Source organism: Lampetra planeri, chromosome 18 (genome assembly GCF_965212315.1).
Source record: "Lampetra planeri chromosome 18, kcLamPlan1.2.h2, whole genome shotgun sequence".
Classification (NCBI taxonomy): Eukaryota; Metazoa; Chordata; class Hyperoartia; order Petromyzontiformes; family Petromyzontidae; genus Lampetra; species Lampetra planeri.
Window position 1 is genome coordinate 12,687,695 of NC_136124.1, and position 19,693 is coordinate 12,707,387.

Consider the following 19,693-nt stretch of genomic DNA (forward strand, 5'->3'; position numbering starts at 1 on the left):
ACACTTCCCAATATTTTAGATTAAACTATAAACTATTTTTTTCATTTTACCAGGTAAGGCCCACTGAGCTATATAGCTCTATTTCAGAAGCGACCTGGCTATCACAAATGAAAGCCCAACGAAGTGGCTTATCACGTGGAAATGTATAGCAGCCAAATACTCTCAACATATTTTTCTAAATGTAGAGGGAAAAATCCACACCACCATGGGGAGAACACGCAAACTCCAAATATACAGGCGGTAGGGTCAGGATCGAAACTACAACCTCCTACATACCAGGCCACCATGGTGCCCCAACGAAAAATATTTCACACCCGCATCGCCTGCACGTGTCCCTGTGCCACGCTACCAGGCACGAAGACAGAGACCTACCCACGCACCCCCCGTACCGCCAACAACAGTCGCCTCACTCCACTAAACGGTGGTGACGTCACCACAGCGCCTGTGCCAAGCCGAGTATACTTTTGCGGCCATCACGTGGAGTGTAACAAGGCTCGCTGGCGGGTGACAAAACAGACCCAGGTGGAATGGGTTGACCGAGATGACTGGAAGATTCACATGCACACAAATGAAGCAAAGATCCCCCACCATATACAGCTTCTTTTTTAGACTGTTGAGGCAAGTGATGTTCGTGACCACCTATAAAAGGCTGGCACAGCACACGAGGAGGTTGGTGGCCAACACCACGTCCGGCAACCTTCGTCTCCCAAGTGAAGTTGACACACCACACCGGGTATTAATTTAAAGGGCGAGTCGATGTTGTCCATGAACGGACATCGAATTTGGGTCGCTAGATTCGTAGAGTAGTGCGCTAACCACTGTGCCACTTACAAATACTCACACACAGACATACAGATTACACACGCGTCCACCCGCACACACCCATGCATACACAGACACTCACAAAAATCGCCATTCGCTACTAAGTGGTGGTCACATCACCATGGCGCTTGTACCAGGTCTGTGCATACTTTAAGGCCACGTGAGGTGTCGAAGGCCCGCTGGCAGAAGGTCACGGGACAAACCGAGGTGCCATGGGTTGAATGACTGAGATGACTGGCAGATGCACCACCGGTGCCCCCTACTGTGCCAACCTGCTGTGTTTTAGAAACCTGACGCTCCACTCGTTGTGAGCGTCGCTCTTCAGCCCTCCGCTGATGTTGGAGGGAGACTGCCTCCAACGGCCCAGTAAAGTTCTTCACGAGCCTCCTCCACAGAGGCCGATATTAACATGGCTGGTACCAGTCATCGATCAGCAAGTCCACACACCCACGCACACCCACGCTTGCACACGCACACCCACGCATGCACACGCACACACGCCCATGCATGCACGCACACCCACACACGCCCATAGCCCGCTCACCTGGAAGTGGGGGCTGGACACGCACTTGGCGAGCTGCCTGAAGAGTGGCTCCATGACCTTGACGAACTCGGCCGGCTCGATGACGTCAAGAATCTCCTCGAGCTCGTTGAGAAACATCACCTCCTTGGGGCTGTGGGTCTTGGGCCAGAACTTCATGAGCGCCATCACCACCTCGCAGACGCACGCGCGCACACGCACACGCAATCGCGCGGTCACGCACACGACGAGCACACACGACTAGCGAGAGGACGGGAGAGAGTGACGGAGAGAGAAGGGGAGATACGGGAAAGGAGAAGGGATATTACAAATGGGTGAGTGGAGAGTTCGGAAGTCAGAGGTGGAGAGAAACAGAGAGGGTAGAATTCTGGAGAGGTAGACAAAAATGAAGAGAGGGAGAGGCAGGAGCAGAGAGACAGAAAGGGGTGGGGAGGCAGAAAAATCAGAGAGATGCAGATAGAGAATGACAGACCCAGAAAATGACAGACCCAGAGATGGGAGGACAGAGAGAAATAAGGGGCGGAGGAGAGACTGAGAAACCTGAGATTTACGGACCATAACAACCTTACGGTGAACAGTGACCCTACCGTTGCCACGACTCTGAACGCTCTCGTCTCCCTGAAGACTTCCTCCCACCTGCCCTCCCCCCTCCACGAGCGGGACATCACTGGTTGAAGTCGAGAAGTAATGGAAGAAATCTGGTATGGAAATTAACTACCTAGTGTGGAAGGCTCAGGCTCATCAGCATGGCTTTGTGAAAATTGATATTGCTGCCCTAATTGCTGATGCTGCTGTAAACCTCAAATCTCTGTCCAGCACTGCTAAGTTCCCTCCTGTGTCCAAAGATCCCAGCAGGGCTCCCGTCAAATCCTCTCCTATCCCGACGAAAAGTGGAAACATGTAGGAATGCTGCTCATTGTTCCACCATTCACCCCCTCCACCTACCCTCGATATCTCCCAGCCAGTCGCCACGAATAACATCACACCCACCGTCTCTCTCATATACAATTCGTTTTCCCTTGACGCTCCGCTCGTCAAGCTCATCCCTCGCAGAGCACCCACGTCTAACCCGCACATCACCAGGAGTCGTCTATGTCTCCCTCGACTTCAGCAACGTTCCCCAGGCCCTCAAGCCTGCTGCCGCTGCTGCTACTCCCACGTGGAGAGATGGGGAGAGAGAGGCGCATTCCTATGTCAGCACTCCATTGGTCTCCCTGAAGCAGTACGATCTGGTTTCTAGAATGGTCCCTCCACGTGATGATGATAAAAAAAATGATGTTGAAAATTAAGATGTCACCTTAATTGTGATGGTGATGATGATGTACTCACTGGTTCTGTGAGGGTACTGTCTTTCTCCAGGAACTGCACGACACAGTACGCCAGCTGGAGGAACAGCACAAAGAAGCCGGGTCGTTAAGCCACGCAGCTTTAATCCGCACTCCCATTTAACGCAAACAGCTTGAGACAAACGTTCCACCTTGCCCATGCATGTTACAGCGATGTCCCAGATCGTGACTTCTCCAGCCCCTTTATTACACCCACCAAAGCAACTTCCCCTTGCCATGGTGACCTCACGCTTTCACATATGACCCCCAGTATATGCAGTGCATGTGAAGAGGCGCCACAGTGGTGAGATGTTAACTGCCTTGCCTGGGATACAGGAGGATGTGGGTTCGATCCCGACCCTGACGCCTGCTGTATATTTGGAGTTTGCATGTTCTCTCCATGGTGGCATGGATTTTTCTCTGGGTCCTCCGTTTTTCCCCTCCACATCTAGAAGCATGCGCTTCGAGTATTTGGCTGCGATACATTTCCACATGATAAGCCACTTCGTTGAGCTACTGTTTGTATGGCCAGGTCGTTTCTCAACAAGAGCTACATAGCCAAGTGGGCCTTACCTAGTAAAATATAGTTTAGTCTTATAGTTTATATTAGAATAGAGTCGCTGTGTATGCCGCAGCTGCAGCTGTATTCCCATGCCTGCACGTGTTAAGGCTCGTAACTGCGTTGTTGTTGTGTGTGTTAAAACATCCGTTTGCCTCTGTGGAAAGCATTGGGGTTCTTGGATCACACAGATTGTTGGTGAAGGGGGGGTGAAGATAATCAGAGGGTGACGAATGCAGAGCTGGAGGCGATGCTCGCTCACCCGGGAGAGACTGCAGCTGAGAAATATTCACCTCGGGGGTGACAAAACAATGATCCCCCGTATAGCCTTAACATCCTGTTGGGGTAAGTGCTGTTATGAAGGCTGGCACGGCACACGAGGAGGTGGGTGGCCAGGACCACGCCCACCCACTTTGTCCCCCTAGTGACGATGCTTCCATATTGCACAAAGTACTCATTTGAGGCTGAGTCGACCTCGGAGAGGCCCAGGACCGGTTCAGATATTCGTCACTGGTGTTGGCCACGAGTGGGAATCGAACTCGGGTTGCCGGGTACGTAGTGCAGCGCGTTAACCGCTGCACTACCGCTGCACTACCACGCACACACACGGAGGAGACAGTCGTCGCTCACCTGGGGGTGATAGACGCTCAGGGACTTCACCTTGTGCAGGGGCAGCAGCACCTTGAGCAGGAACACCTTGTGCTCCTCCTTGAGCGGCAGTGCAAAGCCGTTGATGATGCTGCTCACACACAAGACATAACGGGTGACGAGCGCCACTTGTTACCTTTGTCAACTGAATAAACTTTGGTTCAAGCCTCACGTACTGTCGGATATATTGAATGAAAATAATGTAATTTACGATTGTGAAAGAAAGTGGCAAATGTATGATATTGGGTGTAGGGTGGGGGGGCTGGTAAGGCCCATTGAGCTATAGAGCTCATTTACAGAAGCGACCTGGCCACAAATGATAGCTCAACAAAGTTGCATATCGTGTGGAAATGTATAGCAGCCAAAGCCTCTAAACGCGTGGTGATGTTGATTCGAAATGCGGAGGGAAAAACTGGAGGACCTGGAGAAAGATTGACGTCACCACGGGGAGAGAGACACGCAAACTCCAAATATACAAGCGTCATGGTCGAGGATGAACCCATGACCTCCTGTATACCAGGCAAGGCATTTAATATCTTGCCACTGGGCTGAGTGCGCTCAATGTCATCAGACCACAGAAACCACATGGGGTTTGAGCGTGGCTAGTACTTGGATAGGACACTGTCTGGAAATACCAGGTGTTGTAGGGTTGGGCTGAGTGGTGGCCAGGATACAGCCAAGGGATTGATTGAGTCTGTGTGGAGCTTCCAGTGTTGCCTCCTCACTTGGATATATAAATGCGTTATTATTATTATAATTATTATAATTTAAACACATTAAGTGTTCTTGCTTTGCGGGGTCTGTACGGGACGTCTGGCAAAAACATTACCAAGCTGCAGCGTCTACAACATTCTCTGGCACGTGTTGTGACGGGTACTGCAAGTTACGACCGCGTCCGCTCAGTGCTCGCCGAGCTGCATTGGCTACCGATTGCCGAATAAATACATTTGAATGTCGCACTCATTACACACAAAGTGCTTGCCACAAATTAACCACAACACTTGCCGATCTCGCCAAGGAGCATAAACAATCACGTGAATCCCAGTCATCCCCGCAGCAGGTTTTGGCTGGCCATCCAACAAAGACGGTCACCGCATCGCACGCTTTCAGATGCACTTCTGCGGTCGTCTGGAACACTCTTCCTTCCAATAGTAGAAAGCCAATGGAGCTATGCACTCTTAAATCCAGATTTAAAACGATTTTTTTTTATAATTGTTTTGTGTGTTTAGTCTGTTGTCCTTCCCCGCACCTCCCATTAGCACAGTTGGCTACGTACGGTGCGAAAGAAGTCAACATGCATACAGTACATACACGGGAATTATCAGCGTTATTTACATGCCTCTGGATTCCCCCGTTGCTTCGACGGCTAACTGTTCAGGTCTTGTTGGCTTGAATTCTGTTTTTGTATTGTTTGTTGGCTACTCGCGCCGGAGACGAGGACTCCAATGCCACACTTACAAATGCGGTTACAGATTTTGCGAGTGCAGCTGCCGGAGGGAGGGCTTAAAGCACCAGCCCTACGCCGTGCTTTTTCCACAGCGTCACGGCACCGGTCTTTCCACCCGGGTCTGTCCCCAGTGCAACAAGTGCTCACGTTTGAGTGTCTTATCTCGCATGCTTTGAGGTTACAGTCTTCAATTACAAATTACGTGTGTACTGTTTATATTACTACCCACATGGTGCACGTCACACTGTTTGTACAGCGTCTTAAAATGCAGTCACATAAATACAGGCAGACCTCACCTAGCACGATAAGATGCGCTCCTGGGGAAGTGAACGCTAAACGAGTCGGCGCTAAAAGAGGTCATTATACCATTGCATATACATGGGGATGCATTCCCGACACCGTTAATTCTTTCATATAAGCAACATATAAGGGCTTCATTGGGGTATCGGGAACAGAGCAAATACTAAGAGATGCTAAATATTATTTCATAAAAAAAAAATCTTTATTTGAAGCTTTCGTGACTGCAGGAATCCATACTCTTTGGTTCTTTCAGTAAAGTCACGTAGGTAGAAAACTAAAATAAATAAAAAATCACGACGTTTCGATCGCAACACAAGCAGTCGTCCTCAGGCGGAAAAAACTAAAAAAATATGATCACTATTAATAAGCGCATTCTGTACTCTACGGCATTGCGCTAAGCATGGCTTGCCTGTATAATTTAATCCAAATTGTATTGTATTAACAAAATTAAGTGACCTGTGCTGTGGTAATACAATTAATTTGCTTCCTTCTAAATAAACACCGATTTACCGAGCATCGTCAATTGCGCGTATTGCCTCCGTGGAGTTGGGCAAAGTGTGCATCTGTGAAGGAGAAGTGGCTGGCTTTGGCTTTACCTGCCCAGGATTTCCAGAAGCTCTGCGATGCCGTTGTGATGCTCCGTCTCATAGATGAACCTAAGTGGCGACCACCACCGCAGCAGCAGCAACACATTGGCAAGGAAGAGGGAGGACAGAGGAAGAATAAGAAACCAATTCTCCATAGGATAATGCAACTCAATGTGCACCTCCTGTTAGAATATGTTTGGCCTCAGTCGTGCTGTCGTCTGGACGGGTACCAAACCAAGTTAGCACTTTTGTACAGTTTTTAGTGTCAGTTTCATGACGTTCGGTGAAGAAAAAACTAAATATTAACAATGTAGGCTTTCGCATCAGGGTCAGGATCGAACCGACAACCTCCTGTATACCAGGCGAGGTAGTTAACATCTCACCACCGTGGTCCCCTTGGTTGGCTTTGTAATGAGAAGACAGCAAGATGCTCCATCGCCCGACATAGCAAACAAATGAAATTGTGACACGTGCAAGCTCAGTTATTGTTTTACTCACTCACCGGTGAGTTAACGAACAATCGTCATAGCCAATCTGTTTGTAGAGACATCGCTGGATGTCACCATGTTGTGGGTGCAGTACCGGCCATAGAGGGACACGGTGTGTGTGGAGTGACATCGCTGGATGTCACCATGCTGTGGGTGCAGTACCGGCCATAGAGGGGCACGGTGTGTGTGGAGTGACATCGCTGGATGTCACCATGCTGTGGGTGCAGTACCGACCATAGAGGGGCACGGTGTGTGTGGAGTGACATCACTGGATGGCACCATGCTGTGGGTGCCGTACCGGCCCTAGAGGGACACGGTGTGTGTGGAGTGACATCGCTGGATGTCACCATGCTGTGGGTGCAGTACCGGCCATAGAGGGACACGGTGTGTGTGGAGTGACATCACTGGATGGCACCATGCTGTGGGTGCCGTACCGGCCCTAGAGGGACACGGTGTGTGTGGAGTGACATCGCTGGATGTCACCATGCTGTGGGTGCCGTACCGGCCCTAGAGGGACACGGTGTGTGTGGAGTGACATCGCTGGATGTCACCATGCTGTGGGTGCAGTACCGGCCATAGAGGGGCACGGTGTGTGTGGAGTGACATCGCTGGATGTCACCATGCTGTGGGTGCAGTACCGGCCATAGAGGGGCACGGTGTGTGTGGAGTGACATCGCTGGATGTCACCATGCTGTGGGTGCAGTACCGGCCCTAGAGGACACGGCGAGTGTGTGTCCGTCCGAAGAGAGAGGTCGGGTAAGGCCATGGTACTCTGGTTGACCTGGGAAGGCACGTGACCGGTTTGAATGACAGGGGGGGCTCAAGAGGGGGCTAGGAGGGTCACGTGATTGGAACCCAGGTTTTTCCCGATGGTTCTGGAAGGGGGGCATGGCCAAGGGTGGAGGCGGCCACGCCGCAGAGAATATAAGCTGAGTCCCGAGAGGGATCGGGGTTCTCCGTCCCGGGGAAGAAATCTTTCGTCTACGATCTCCGTTCTACGAGTCTTCCAGCACGTGGACCCAGGCAGTATGTTGTTGGTCCGTAGTAAATAGTTATTCAAGTAACCAGTGTGGTTAGCCAGGGTGTTCACCACACTAGGTCGTTGTGTTAAGGGTGAAGTCACCCTGTTGTGTTGGAACTAAATAAATGCACTGCCTCCAAGTCGAAGAGTGCGACTCAGTTGAACCTACTACATTTGTATCCAATTGCTAAAATTCGGTGGTGAAAATTTCCCTTCAACCTACCTCTTTGGTTGTAAGGCAATGCCTACCACGAATGATGGCGATGGTAAAGTACGCTGGAGCATGTTTGTTTAGACAGGGTCTGGTCAAGGCGATGGCATGGTGGAGTTCCTGGTGTGTGGGCGCCATGGTGGCAAGATGTTAACTACCTTGCCTGGTATGGAGCAGGTTGTGGGTTCAATCCGGACCCTGACACCTGTATATTTGCAGTTTGCATGTCTCTCTCCCTGTGTTCGCGTGGATTTTTCTCCAGGTCCTTCGGTTTTTCCCTCCACATTAAGGATCATGCTGTTTATAGAATTTGGCTGCTACACATTTCCCCGTGATACGCCACTTTGTTTAGCTATGGTTTGTGATCGCTAGGTCGCTTCTGAAAAAGAGCTATATAGCTCAGTGGGCCTGGTAAAATAAAAATAAAATTGTTTAGTTTTAGTTTAATAGTGTGGGTGCGGTGCCGACGCCCACCTGTAGAAGATGTTGTTGATCTGCTTGCGGATGTACGCCCGCAGCCCCAGAAACTTCCCGTAGATGCGGTGCAGCGTGGTCTTCAGGAAGTCCCTCTCGCGTGGGTCCTCGCTGTCAAAGAGGTCCAGCAGCTGCGCCCAGGCACGCGCTGTTAGCCATCGCCACTCACACTCAACCCCTACCCCTCATACCTTGACCACAACCAGAGCCAAAACCAAATACTCAAGGCAGCCTGCCTCTCAGTCACAACCTTATATTTAACATTTGTACTCCCGAAATGAGTTGAATATGTGTTTAATTTCTAAGAGTTATAACACAAGGTAGGCGGGGATGAGACCACAGTCGATCTTGCAGACTTTGAGGGCAATCTTGTTTGTGAGAAGGGAATGGATTTAAAGTACACGATGCACATCATCACTCGTAATGCACACCTACACACCCTGCACGCACTGTTGTGATGGTGGCTCACCTGCATGACAAACTTCTGATCGATGTACTTTTTCGCGACGTTTGGCTGGAAGTCTGGCGACTCCAAAAACCTCAGGAAGAACTCGTAAACCAACTGTGGGGGGTGGTGGGGGATAGTGGGGTTGGGAGGGCAGACAAAGACAAAGATCCTTCATAAAGCCTTAACAGACTGTTTAGGCAAGTGCTGTTAGCAAGCACCTATGAAGGCCGGCACGGCACACAAGGGGGTGAGTGGCCAGGACCACAACCGACCACCTTTGTTCCCCTAATAGCACCAGGTACTCATTTGAGGCCGAGTCGACCTAGGGGAGGCCCACAACCGGTTCAGATATTCGTCACCGGTGTTGGCCGTGAGCGGGAAACAAACTAGGTCCAGCGGGATTCGTAGCGCAGTGCGGTGAGGAGGGCAGAGCCAGTGCAGTCACACACATAGGTTGGAGACCAGCTCACGAAACCGACTGCGACACAAAACCATCTCCATCCCTGTTTTCAGAATACTAACCCAGATGGGAGGTGCCGTGACAGAGCACAAAAGACTCCACATCATCGGAAAAGTTTGGAATCAAATACTGTGCGGGTCGTGAACCAGATTACGGCTGCTGGTTCAGGGCCGCCACAAAAAATAAACAACCCACGCCCCCTCACCGTTTACCCACGGAGACACTTTGTAATCTATCAAACTCTCTCCTGGTTCAGCATCCTCATCAGCCGGCGCAATACTTTTTCCAAAACACCAGAGACTTGACGTTTGTTTTACCCTAGTCCCCTTACACCAGTGGTTCTCAACCGGGGTTATGCGGACCCCTGGGGGTACACGTGGCAATGTCCGAGTGGTAACGTGAGGTGCATTATAAACGTGTGAAATCACATCATAAGTCATTGATGAATAATAATGTATGAATCTGCCAAGATAAAATTACTACTAGGGCATTTAATCCATATTGTAATCTAGAACAATGTAAAAGACCTTTCTAAACTCACTGATCTTAAACGATGTGATTTCCCAGAGTACCCAGCGAGCGGGACTAAATTACGTTGTGCATGCAGAGCGTCCGTTGACTGTGTTTATTCGCTTGCAGTTACGAGCGAGTTTGGATACCTCACAAAATGGACTGTTTTGTAATAATTAGGAATCATCAGTAGATATAGTCACCAACGCTCACCGCTGAAACAAGTCCGTCTCTGGGAACCATCACAATACTGCTTTGTATTCACGTAGTTCGAGTCCCAGTCTCAAGTGTGTTCGTTGCAATCAGTGCATATCCCCAAACATGCATACAAGTTAAATCCAGTACGGTCATCTGTCGGCCACAAAAACCCCTCCCTCGACTCTTGTTTAATTGGCGAGAGATGTATAGGCGCTGATTAATCGGCTGGAAACATGCATTTAGCAAATGCTTTTTACACGAGACTATCACACAGTTAAGAGCTGGAAATGTCTAATCGGGGACCACAGGACTCGGGCCATTGTTAGCAGCTGCGGTTCAACCGCATGGCTGCTGCCTTCGTCTGTGGTTCCTCTGCCCTTGTGAGATGCAATTTGCACGAATTGCAATGATTTATAAAAAAAAATATTAAACATTCTTATTACATGCAAAGTTGAAAGGTTGTGGTTGGGAAAATGTCATTATGGAGAAATGACACTCCCAACAAAATGTGTTCTTATCCATGAGTCAGTGATGTTGGGCAGACATTGCAGTTTTTACTTTTCCCCCAACTCATTGACTGGTACCACAGTGGCAAGATGTTAACTACCTTGCCTGATATACAGGAGATCGTGGGTTTGATTCCGATCCCGACCCTAACGCCGGCATATTTGAGTTTGCATGTTCTCCCCGTAGATGCGTAGATGTTTCTCCGGGTCCTCCGGTTTTTCCTCCACATTTAGAAACATAAATTTGGAGTATTTAGCTGCTATACATTTTCACGTCATCAGCCACTTAGTTGGGCTATCATTCGTGACCAGGTGACTTCTGAAAAAGAGCTATATAGCAGAGGTGTGGACTCGAGTCATGTGACTTGGACTCGAGTCAGACTCGAGTCATGAATTTGATGACTTGCGACTCGACTTGGACTTGCATAACAATGACTTTGTTCCACCTATGAGATGTGGACTCGAGTCATGTGACTTGGACTCGAGTCAGACTCGAGTCATGAATTTGATGACTTGCGACTCGACTTGGACTTGCATAACAATGACTTTGTCCCACCTCTGCTATATAGTTCAGTGGGCCTTACCTGGTCAAATAAAAAATAGTTCATAGTTTTTAGTTTGATTGTGGACAGCTGTGACACCGTGTCAGCTGAGTTAGGTGGTTGCAGCTAGGTTTCACTTTACTCACCATCACAGTCCTATTTACCTACAGTTTTTAATTGAAGATGCAGATGCTGATGGAACCGATGACACTGGGGGTTTAAGCAGCAGGGTTTTAAACCTATGATAAAAAAATAAAGCGGATTTGGCGGAGAACCGTGGATTGATGACAGAGTGGTGGCTGATAGTTTGATAGATGACCTCTAAAATATCTCACGAATAATTGTTCAGGAGAGCGACATTTCTCCTCAACACATGAACGTACGTAACTGTGACCATTGTCTCATGATGCGAGCTGAAAAAGGGGGTGGGGGCATTGCTCATTTCCATAGCTCAGTAAAGGCCGTGGATCCACCAAAATAATTTTTGAATTCATCTTGTTGGTTCTTTCGGTAAAGTCACGTAGAATGGAAATAATAAAATAAAAAAAATAAACGTAATAAAATAATTCTCACGACGTTTCGGCCACAACGCAAGCAGCCGTCCTCAGGTGGAGAGCAGGTCTGTCGAGTAGACAGAGTCTGAATGAGTAGACTGTCTACTCGACAGACCTGCTCTCCACCTGAGGACGGCTGCTTGTGTTGTGGCCGAAACGTCGTGAGAATTATTGTATAATGTTTTATTTTTATTATTTTATTATTTCCATTCTACGTGACTTTACCAAAAGAACCAAGAAGATTAATCCCTGCAGTCACGAAAGCTTTAAATCGAAATTTTTGAATTGTTTATGGAAACTGTCACCAGCAACACATGAAACATGAGCGACTGGCAACTTGGCAGCCAGCGTGATGCTGTGACAGACTTCGAGCCAATAATAGACGCGTGTTTGCTTAGCAATGACGGTTCTGGGTCCACAGACTTTTAATTAATCCGTTAATGAAATAATCTGCTAAGGGGGTCCCCCATCTTTCCCACCAGACCACACCGCAATGCCGCAAAAACACTATCACATCCAAATCCAACTCAAGATTAACCTCCATTTTTTTCAAACGAAGAGAGCGTGATATCAGTCCGTCATGTCCCTTCAGTCTTCGACCAGATTTATTCAGATTTTAAGCAAATTAGATTTTGACAAATAGGAAACCCTGTGTAAAAAGCATTTGCTGGTAACGACTGCCAGAGCAGTTATAGCGTTCTTTAATGGGCAGGAGACCAAACAGATGAGAAAGGAAGATGACGGCGCTGCAACGCGAGAGCGGCGAGGAAAGGGATGCGGAGTCCGGTGGCCGTGATGCGTCTCGCGTCACCTGGAGGTGCGGCCAGGCGGCCTCCAGCGTGGGCTCATCCTCCTCGGGGTCAAACTCAGCCCCCGTCGGGTTGGAGGATGGTGGCAGCGTGCGGAACATGTTCACCGAGAACTGGGGGTGCAGAGATCACAGGCACACCGATGCACGAACCGCGACACCATCAACACAGACTATACAAACATCATTCATTCAAGAAGAACCTTAATGTGATCAGCGCAGAATTCAACTAAACTTTTTATATCCAGGTAAGGCCCAATGAGCTGTATAGCTCTTTCTCAGAAGTGACCTGGCCGCAATGATAGCTCAACGAAGTGGCTTATCATGTGGAAATGTATGGCAGACAAATCATCTAAATGCATGTTTATAAATGTGGAGGGAAAAACCGGAGGACCTGGAGAAAAATCCAAGCGACCACGGGGAGACCATGCAAACTCCAAATATACAGGCGTCAGGGTCGGGATCCAACCCACGACATCCTACATACCAGTCAAGGTAGTTAACATCTCAACCCTGACCCAAGATGCTACGATCAAATATCACTCCTCTGCACATGCCATAGGCTGACAGAGAGGCTTCTCGTAGCGAGGTGGACAATTCTAAAATTTATTCTTTCTGACGTTGCACATTCAATCGTCCGGAGACACGTAGTGCAAAAAATATATATTTGCTGACCCAGAGCTGCTCATGCCTCTCAAAACCGAGCCTGCACTACTATACTATCTTCACACACCAACATCTCTAAACTTCTATCATTGGACAAGGACCCCTTCTGTAGGTGATTCAAAGCCTGGTCTGTTGAACCATTCCCCAGCAAGATCCTTATCCTTAACATGACAAAGCAGCTATCTGGCCTCTCTCTCCCACAGAGACTTTGGCCGATAATCAGCCACACAACTGCACACGGCAGATTCAGTTACCTCCTACATTTGCGAATAATGGATTCACAAATTTACGACTTTAGTGAAATCCAGACTGTCACCCACGTTATGAACAACTGCCCACTGCAGGTCTCCGAAGGAAATTCACCTGACATTCCTTTGAAGCCATACAACTGCTTTCGAACATCATTGGCTAAAACTAGCCAGTGGCTCTTTCTTGCACCATACAAAAAGCATGATAATCAATGAATGAGCGAGCGAGTGAGCGAGCCACGTACCACGTGCACCACCTCCGGGTAGATGGGCTCGGTGATGACGCCGCGGCTGTGTGTGATGTACTCCACCATCTCATTCAGCGCCGCCCTCTTCACCTCCTTCCACTTGAGGTCGCTGAGCGGGTCCGACACGAAGTCGAACAGCACGCAGCACTGCTGCAGCTTCTGCACAAACAGCTCCTCCCGCTCGGCCGCCGACGCATCTAACCAGGGCACGAAACACACGAGCGGGCAGCAGCGGCCCCCACCGGTTCAGCCAACGGACAAGTACTGTGAGCGAGCACCTACCCTTCAGCCAGACAGACTGGAGGAGTGCCGCGATGGTGAGATGTTAACTCCCTCGCTTGATACGCAGGAGGTCGGGGGTTCGATCCCGAACCTGATGCCTGCTCTATATTTGGTGTTTGCGTGTCTCTCTCCCTGTGGTCGCGTGGATTTTTTCTCCGGGCCCTCTGGTTTCCCCCTCCACATTTAGAAATGTCTTTAAGAATATTTAGTTGCTATAAATGTGCATGTGATAAGCCACTTTGCCGAGCTATCATTTGTGGCCAGGTTGCTTCTGAAAAAAGAGCTATATAGCCAAGTGGGCTTCACCTGGTAAAATAAAAGAGTTTAGTTTCATAGTTTTTAATTGAAAATAGTAGGTGCAAGTGCTGTTAGCGAGCAGCTACCCTTCAGACAGACACTGTATGGGCAAGTGCTGTCAACGAGTATCTATCAAGGCTGGGTTTTGCTTGTCACGACATCCTTACATTTTGGGCGCATAAATGGCTATTGCGGTTGTTGTTTTGTGGCAATTTAAATGTCACCCGGCCATGAGAAGTGATTATTTACTGTAAAGCTCGTACACTAGCGAGGTTCAGTGGTCGCATGCGGTGGTTTGTGGTGTAGTGGTTTGTGGTGTAGTGGTTTGTGGTGTAGTGGTTTGTGGTGTAGTGGTTTGTGGTGTAGTGGTTTGTGGTGTAGTGGTTTGTGGTGTAGTGGTTTGTGGTGTAGTGGCTTGTGGTGTAGTGGCTTGTGGTGTAGTGGCTTGTGGTGTAGTGGCTTGTGGTGTAGTGGCTTGTGGTGTAGTGGCTTGTGGTGTAGTGGCTTGTGGTGTAGTGGCTTGTGGTGTAGTGGCTTGTGGTGTAGTGGCTTGTGGTGTAGTGGCTTGTGGTGCAGTGGCTTGTGGTGCAGTGGCTTGTGGTGCAGTGGCTTGTGGTGTAGTGGCTTGTGGTGTAGTGGCTTGTGGTGTAGTGGTTTGTGGTGTAGTGGTTTGTGGTGTAGTGGTTTGTGGTGTAGTGGTTTGTGGTGTAGTGGTTTGTGGTGTAGTGGTTTGTGGTGTAGTGGTTTGTGGTGTAGTGGTTTGTGGTGTAGTGGTTTGTGGTGTAGTGGTTTGTGGTGTAGTGGTTTGTGGTGTAGTGGTTTGTGGTGTAGTGGTTTGTGGTGTAGTGGTTTGTGGTGTAGTGGTTTGTGGTGTAGTGGTTTGTGGTGTAGTGGTTTGTGGTGTAGTGGTTTGTGGTGTAGTGGTTTGTGGTGTAGTGGTTTGTGGTGTAGTGGTTTGTGGTGTAGTGGTTAAGGGGAGTAGGACTGCAATTGTGTAAATCTGCTAAAAGTGAGCTCACTGGACAATGTAATGGGGGAAAGAGGGACGATATCTTGCATCCCAGCAAGACCGGCATCTGGCCCACTTGTATTGTAGAAATGGGACCCAGGGCACCCTCAAAGACGCATTCCCAATACAAACCGGATTAATCTCACAGATATTTACCGAGACTGTGTGCTCCAGGGTCTCCAACACACATATTAAGCTTTGATCATGAGAAAAGGGACTCAAATCATGGTCACATGCACAGCTGCATCGCTCCAGCGACATCACTGCATTGGCTCTGCATTACAGTGCAGGGGAGTGGCATAAAATAGAATGTCACCCCGAGTGCACAAACACAGGATAAGCTCCGTCTTCTGGGTTGGGTCTTCCTCTACACCTCACCAAGCCTGACTGAAGCCCACTTGGCGTGAAGAGAATCAGAATAGAGCCCTGAATGTTGGGATTAAGGCGGCAGTGAATCAGACTTTTGAGGCCTTGCAAACTGGCTCAATGGCCATTAGGTCACATGCACTGAACATATGTGCATACATGTGTGTGTAGATGTGTTAAGGTTTATGCAACATGGTTAGATGGGTATGTTTCGAATCCCCTATTTAAGCAATACGATACCAACACAAGGGACAGGGTTCAAATTACACGACACTGATTTATTCATTATAAACGCACTGTACCGTGAGATAATCTATAGACAACATGGAAGATAAAAAATGTGAATTTAGTCTCATGTGACTGGTGTTTAACAGAAAAGTGAAGCCAGTGCTACTGTGCGGGTCAGAGCTAGAACTTAACAAAAGAGTCTCACGTTAGCGAAGAGCCAATCAGTAAGAGGGTTAGTTAGCAGATGGGTATGCGAGTGGGAGAACAATCTTGGACGTGTAGGTCCGTCCATAGAGACCACAAGCAAAATCACCGTCTCCGCTCTGTGCAGCCTCCAAATTGAATGTTCAAGTTTTTTTTTTGACAATAGCATGAATAAAGTGATTCCCTGCATGAACCGCGTAAGAAATTATGTTGATGGGACGTGGGCCTACAGCTGTGACTCAACGGTGACATTGGCGGGCGGAATCAATCAATATATCTATTTTACATGCCAATATCTATTGCCCTCAATATAGTAGGCATCAGTGCACAGAACAGCAGAACGGGACAGTGGTGAAGAGATGTTAACTACCTCGCCTGGTATACAGGAGGTCGTGGGTTCGATCTCGACCCTGAGGCCTGCTGCTGCTGTATACTTGGAGTTTGCGTGTCTCTCTCCGGATCTTTCGGCTTGTTCTTGCCCATTTAGAATCAAACGCGTTTTAGAGTATTTGGCTGCTATACATTTACAAATAAGCCACTTCGTTGAGCTATCATTTGTGGCCAGGTCGCTTCTGAAAAATATCTATATAGCTTAGTGGGCTTAACATAGTAAAATAAAAAAAATTAGTTTGAAATGTCATGACCTCTGCGGCTAACACCAATTGAGCAACAAAAATTGGAACCGCGCGCAAAATAAAGTGCAACCATGCACAACGAACAGTAAAGGAGAGTAGTAAAGAAAATAAACAATGAGTAAAGAAACAATTCGTTTTTATTTTAGATTTCAATCTAAACTAAAAACCATTTTTTCTTCTTTTACCAGGTTAAGGCCGACCGAGCTGTGTAGCTTGGTTTTCAGAAGTGACCCGGCCATCACAAACAATAGCTCGACGAAAGCGGCCTACATCACGTGGAAATGTATAGCAGGAGGAAAACACTCTCAAAACGCAATCGAATCGGCAGCGGCCAGGCAGCGGCCAGGCAGCGGCCAGGCCGACGGCCGCGCGTTCACCTTTGAGCGCCGGCAGCTTCTGCAGCTCGCGGTCCTTGCTGACGTTGAAGTGCGACGAGCTCTGCCGCTTCTCCTTCTTGACGATGTGCGGGGGCCCCGCATACTTCACCTTGTTCAGCGGCGTCTGCGGCGGCGGAGGAGGTGGCGCCGCTGTCTGGCTGCTGTTGGGCTTCTTGCCGCTCCCTCCAGCTGCAGCGGCAGCCGCTGATGCTGCCGTTGCCTGAGTGGCGACACGCGCAAAGACAAAGATTCCCACCCCCCCGTATAGCCTTAACAGACCGTATGTTGAACTCCTTTCGCACCATACGTAGAAAACCGTGCTAATCAGGTGCGGGGGAAGGACCACAAACTAACACAAACCAGTTCTAAAGAAATTAGTTGCTCCACATCATACAAACATTTTTGTTAGCAAGCACACGTCACACGAAGGGGTGGGTGGCCAACACCACACCTGGCCACCTTTGTCTCCCTAGTGGCGATGTTTACACACTGCACGAGGTATGCATTTGAGGCGGAGTCGACCTCGGAGAGGCCAATAACTGGTTCAGATAATTAATCGTCACTGGTGTTGGCCGTGAGCGGGAATCGAACTCGGGTCACCAGGTTCTCTTGCGCAGTGCACCAAACGCTACACTACTGCTTCCGACAAACACATACACATCCATTGGCCTCCTGTTACTATTCATTCTTACTGTTCATGATCCAAGTCAAACTCAAGTGTTGTGCTGATTACACAAAGTGCTTGCCACAAATGAACAACAATACCTTGCTGATCTCGTCAAGGAGCAGAAACCATCATGCGAACTCCGGTCATCCTCGCAACGGCTTTTGGCTAATCATCGAACAAAAATGGTCACAGCATAGCGCGCTTTCAGATGCGCTTCTGCAGCTGTCTGGAATGCTCTTCCTTCCAATATTAGGAAGCTACTGGAAATCTGCACTTTTAAATAGGAATTTAAATTTCATTTCTTTAAGAACAGTTTTTTTTAGTTTAGTTTGTTGTCCTATCCCTGCACTTCCATGGCGGGCTACGTACGGTGTGAAAGACGTTCAACATACGTATATACATACAAGAGCCACTCATCTCTGATGGCAACCCGGAGCCATCATCATCACCATCATTGTCTATCCGTTGCTGTAAATGAAGGCCTCACAACGCCAACCATGTGTAACAATCCAGTGATGTCACATCCACCTGGCCCCGTCTATTCGGTGGTCACTCTCAGGAAGGTCCTCTCCGTTGGCCGCTCTGCTTTATAATCGCAACGTTCTCTCGTCTGTCACAACGGTCAGAAAGTTTGATAGGCGTCGCTAACCGCACGGTGAACGGCACGTGCTTGCAACGATACCGCCATCACCGGCCGTGCGTGCGTGTGTACAGCGCGGGTCCTTCTGGTGGTTATATGGAGGCTGGCGAGGTGTAAACTAAAAACAAGGCCAAGAATTTCCAAAGGCAGCCACCCCGAGCCCCTGGCACAGGGCGAAGACTTCACTCGCTGCCTTGCTGGATCACGCGTTGCGTTTGAAGCCGCTGAAGCGACTGTTTGATCACAACCCAAACACAAAGTCACATTGTCGCTTAAAAATAAATATATACGAGGTGATGTTTTGGGCAATGGTCCTTCTTCGTAGCACCTAAACATTTGCTTCAGTTATGTGCGATGAGAAGGGCCACTGCCGGAAATATTGCGGATTATATTCTTCCTTTCAAGGCCAGTGTCAATGACGAATGTTTGGAGTTTGTTAATTGTGTCAAAGCAGCAGCATCACCAACTAATGTGCTTACTTTGAAGTTTGCAGGTTGTCTCATCCCAAACAGAACCCTGGTTGGTCTCATCCCATACAAAACCCTCTCTCATCCCATACAGAACCCTCTCTCATCCCATACAGAACCCTCTCTCATCCCATACAGAACCATCTCTCATCCAATACAGAACCCTCTCTCATCCCATACAGAACCCTCATCTCATCCCATACAGAACCCTCCTCTCATCCCATACAGAACCCTCCTCTCATCCCATACAGAACCCTCTCTCATTCAATACAGAACCCTCTCTCATCCAATACAGAACCTTCCTCTCATCCCATACAGAACCCTCTCTCATCCAATACAGAACCCTCTCTCATCCCATACAGAACCCTCCTCTCATCCCATACAGAACCCTCGTCCCATACAGAACCCTCTCTCATCCAATACAGAACCCTCTCTCATCCCATACAGAACCCTCTCTCATCCCATACAGAACCCTCTCTCATCCCATACAGAACCCTCTCTCATCCCATACAGAACCCTCTCTCATCCCATACAGAACCCTCTCTCATCCCATACAGAACCCTCTCTCATCCAATACAGAACCCTCTCTCATCCCATACAGAACCCTCATCTCATCCCATACAGAACCCTCCTCTCATCCCATACAGAACCCTCATCCCATACAGAACCCTCTCTCATTCAATACAGAACCCTCTCTCATCCAATACAGAACCTTCCTCTCATCCCATACAGAACCCTCTCTCATCCAATACAGAACCCTCTCTCATCCCATACAGAACCCTCCTCTCATCCCATACAGAACCCTCATCCCATACAGAACCCTCTCATCCAATACAGAACCCTCTCTCATCCCATACAGAACCCTCCTCTCATCCCATACAGAACCCTCATCCCATACAGAACCCTCTCT

At 48.7% G+C, this 19,693-nt stretch overlaps 1 protein-coding gene across 1 annotated transcript in view; it reads right to left on the reverse strand.

Moving 5' to 3' along the window:
* The window catches only part of LOC144723686 (serine/threonine-protein phosphatase 2A 56 kDa regulatory subunit gamma isoform-like), a 47,913-nt gene that overhangs the window by 12,669 nt on the left and 15,551 nt on the right, over positions 1 to 19,693 (reverse strand). Inside the window, exons 3-11 of the mRNA XM_078602606.1 lie at positions 17,010 to 17,229; positions 13,609 to 13,808; positions 12,453 to 12,563; positions 8,893 to 8,985; positions 8,424 to 8,554; positions 6,239 to 6,298; positions 3,878 to 3,986; positions 2,693 to 2,746; positions 1,367 to 1,537 (exon numbers count right to left, since the gene is read on the reverse strand). Coding sequence (XP_078458732.1) covers positions 1,367 to 1,537; positions 2,693 to 2,746; positions 3,878 to 3,986; positions 6,239 to 6,298; positions 8,424 to 8,554; positions 8,893 to 8,985; positions 12,453 to 12,563; positions 13,609 to 13,808; positions 17,010 to 17,229 — 1,149 coding nt within the window. The remainder of the gene's footprint in view (positions 1 to 1,366; positions 1,538 to 2,692; positions 2,747 to 3,877; positions 3,987 to 6,238; positions 6,299 to 8,423; positions 8,555 to 8,892; positions 8,986 to 12,452; positions 12,564 to 13,608; positions 13,809 to 17,009; positions 17,230 to 19,693) is intronic.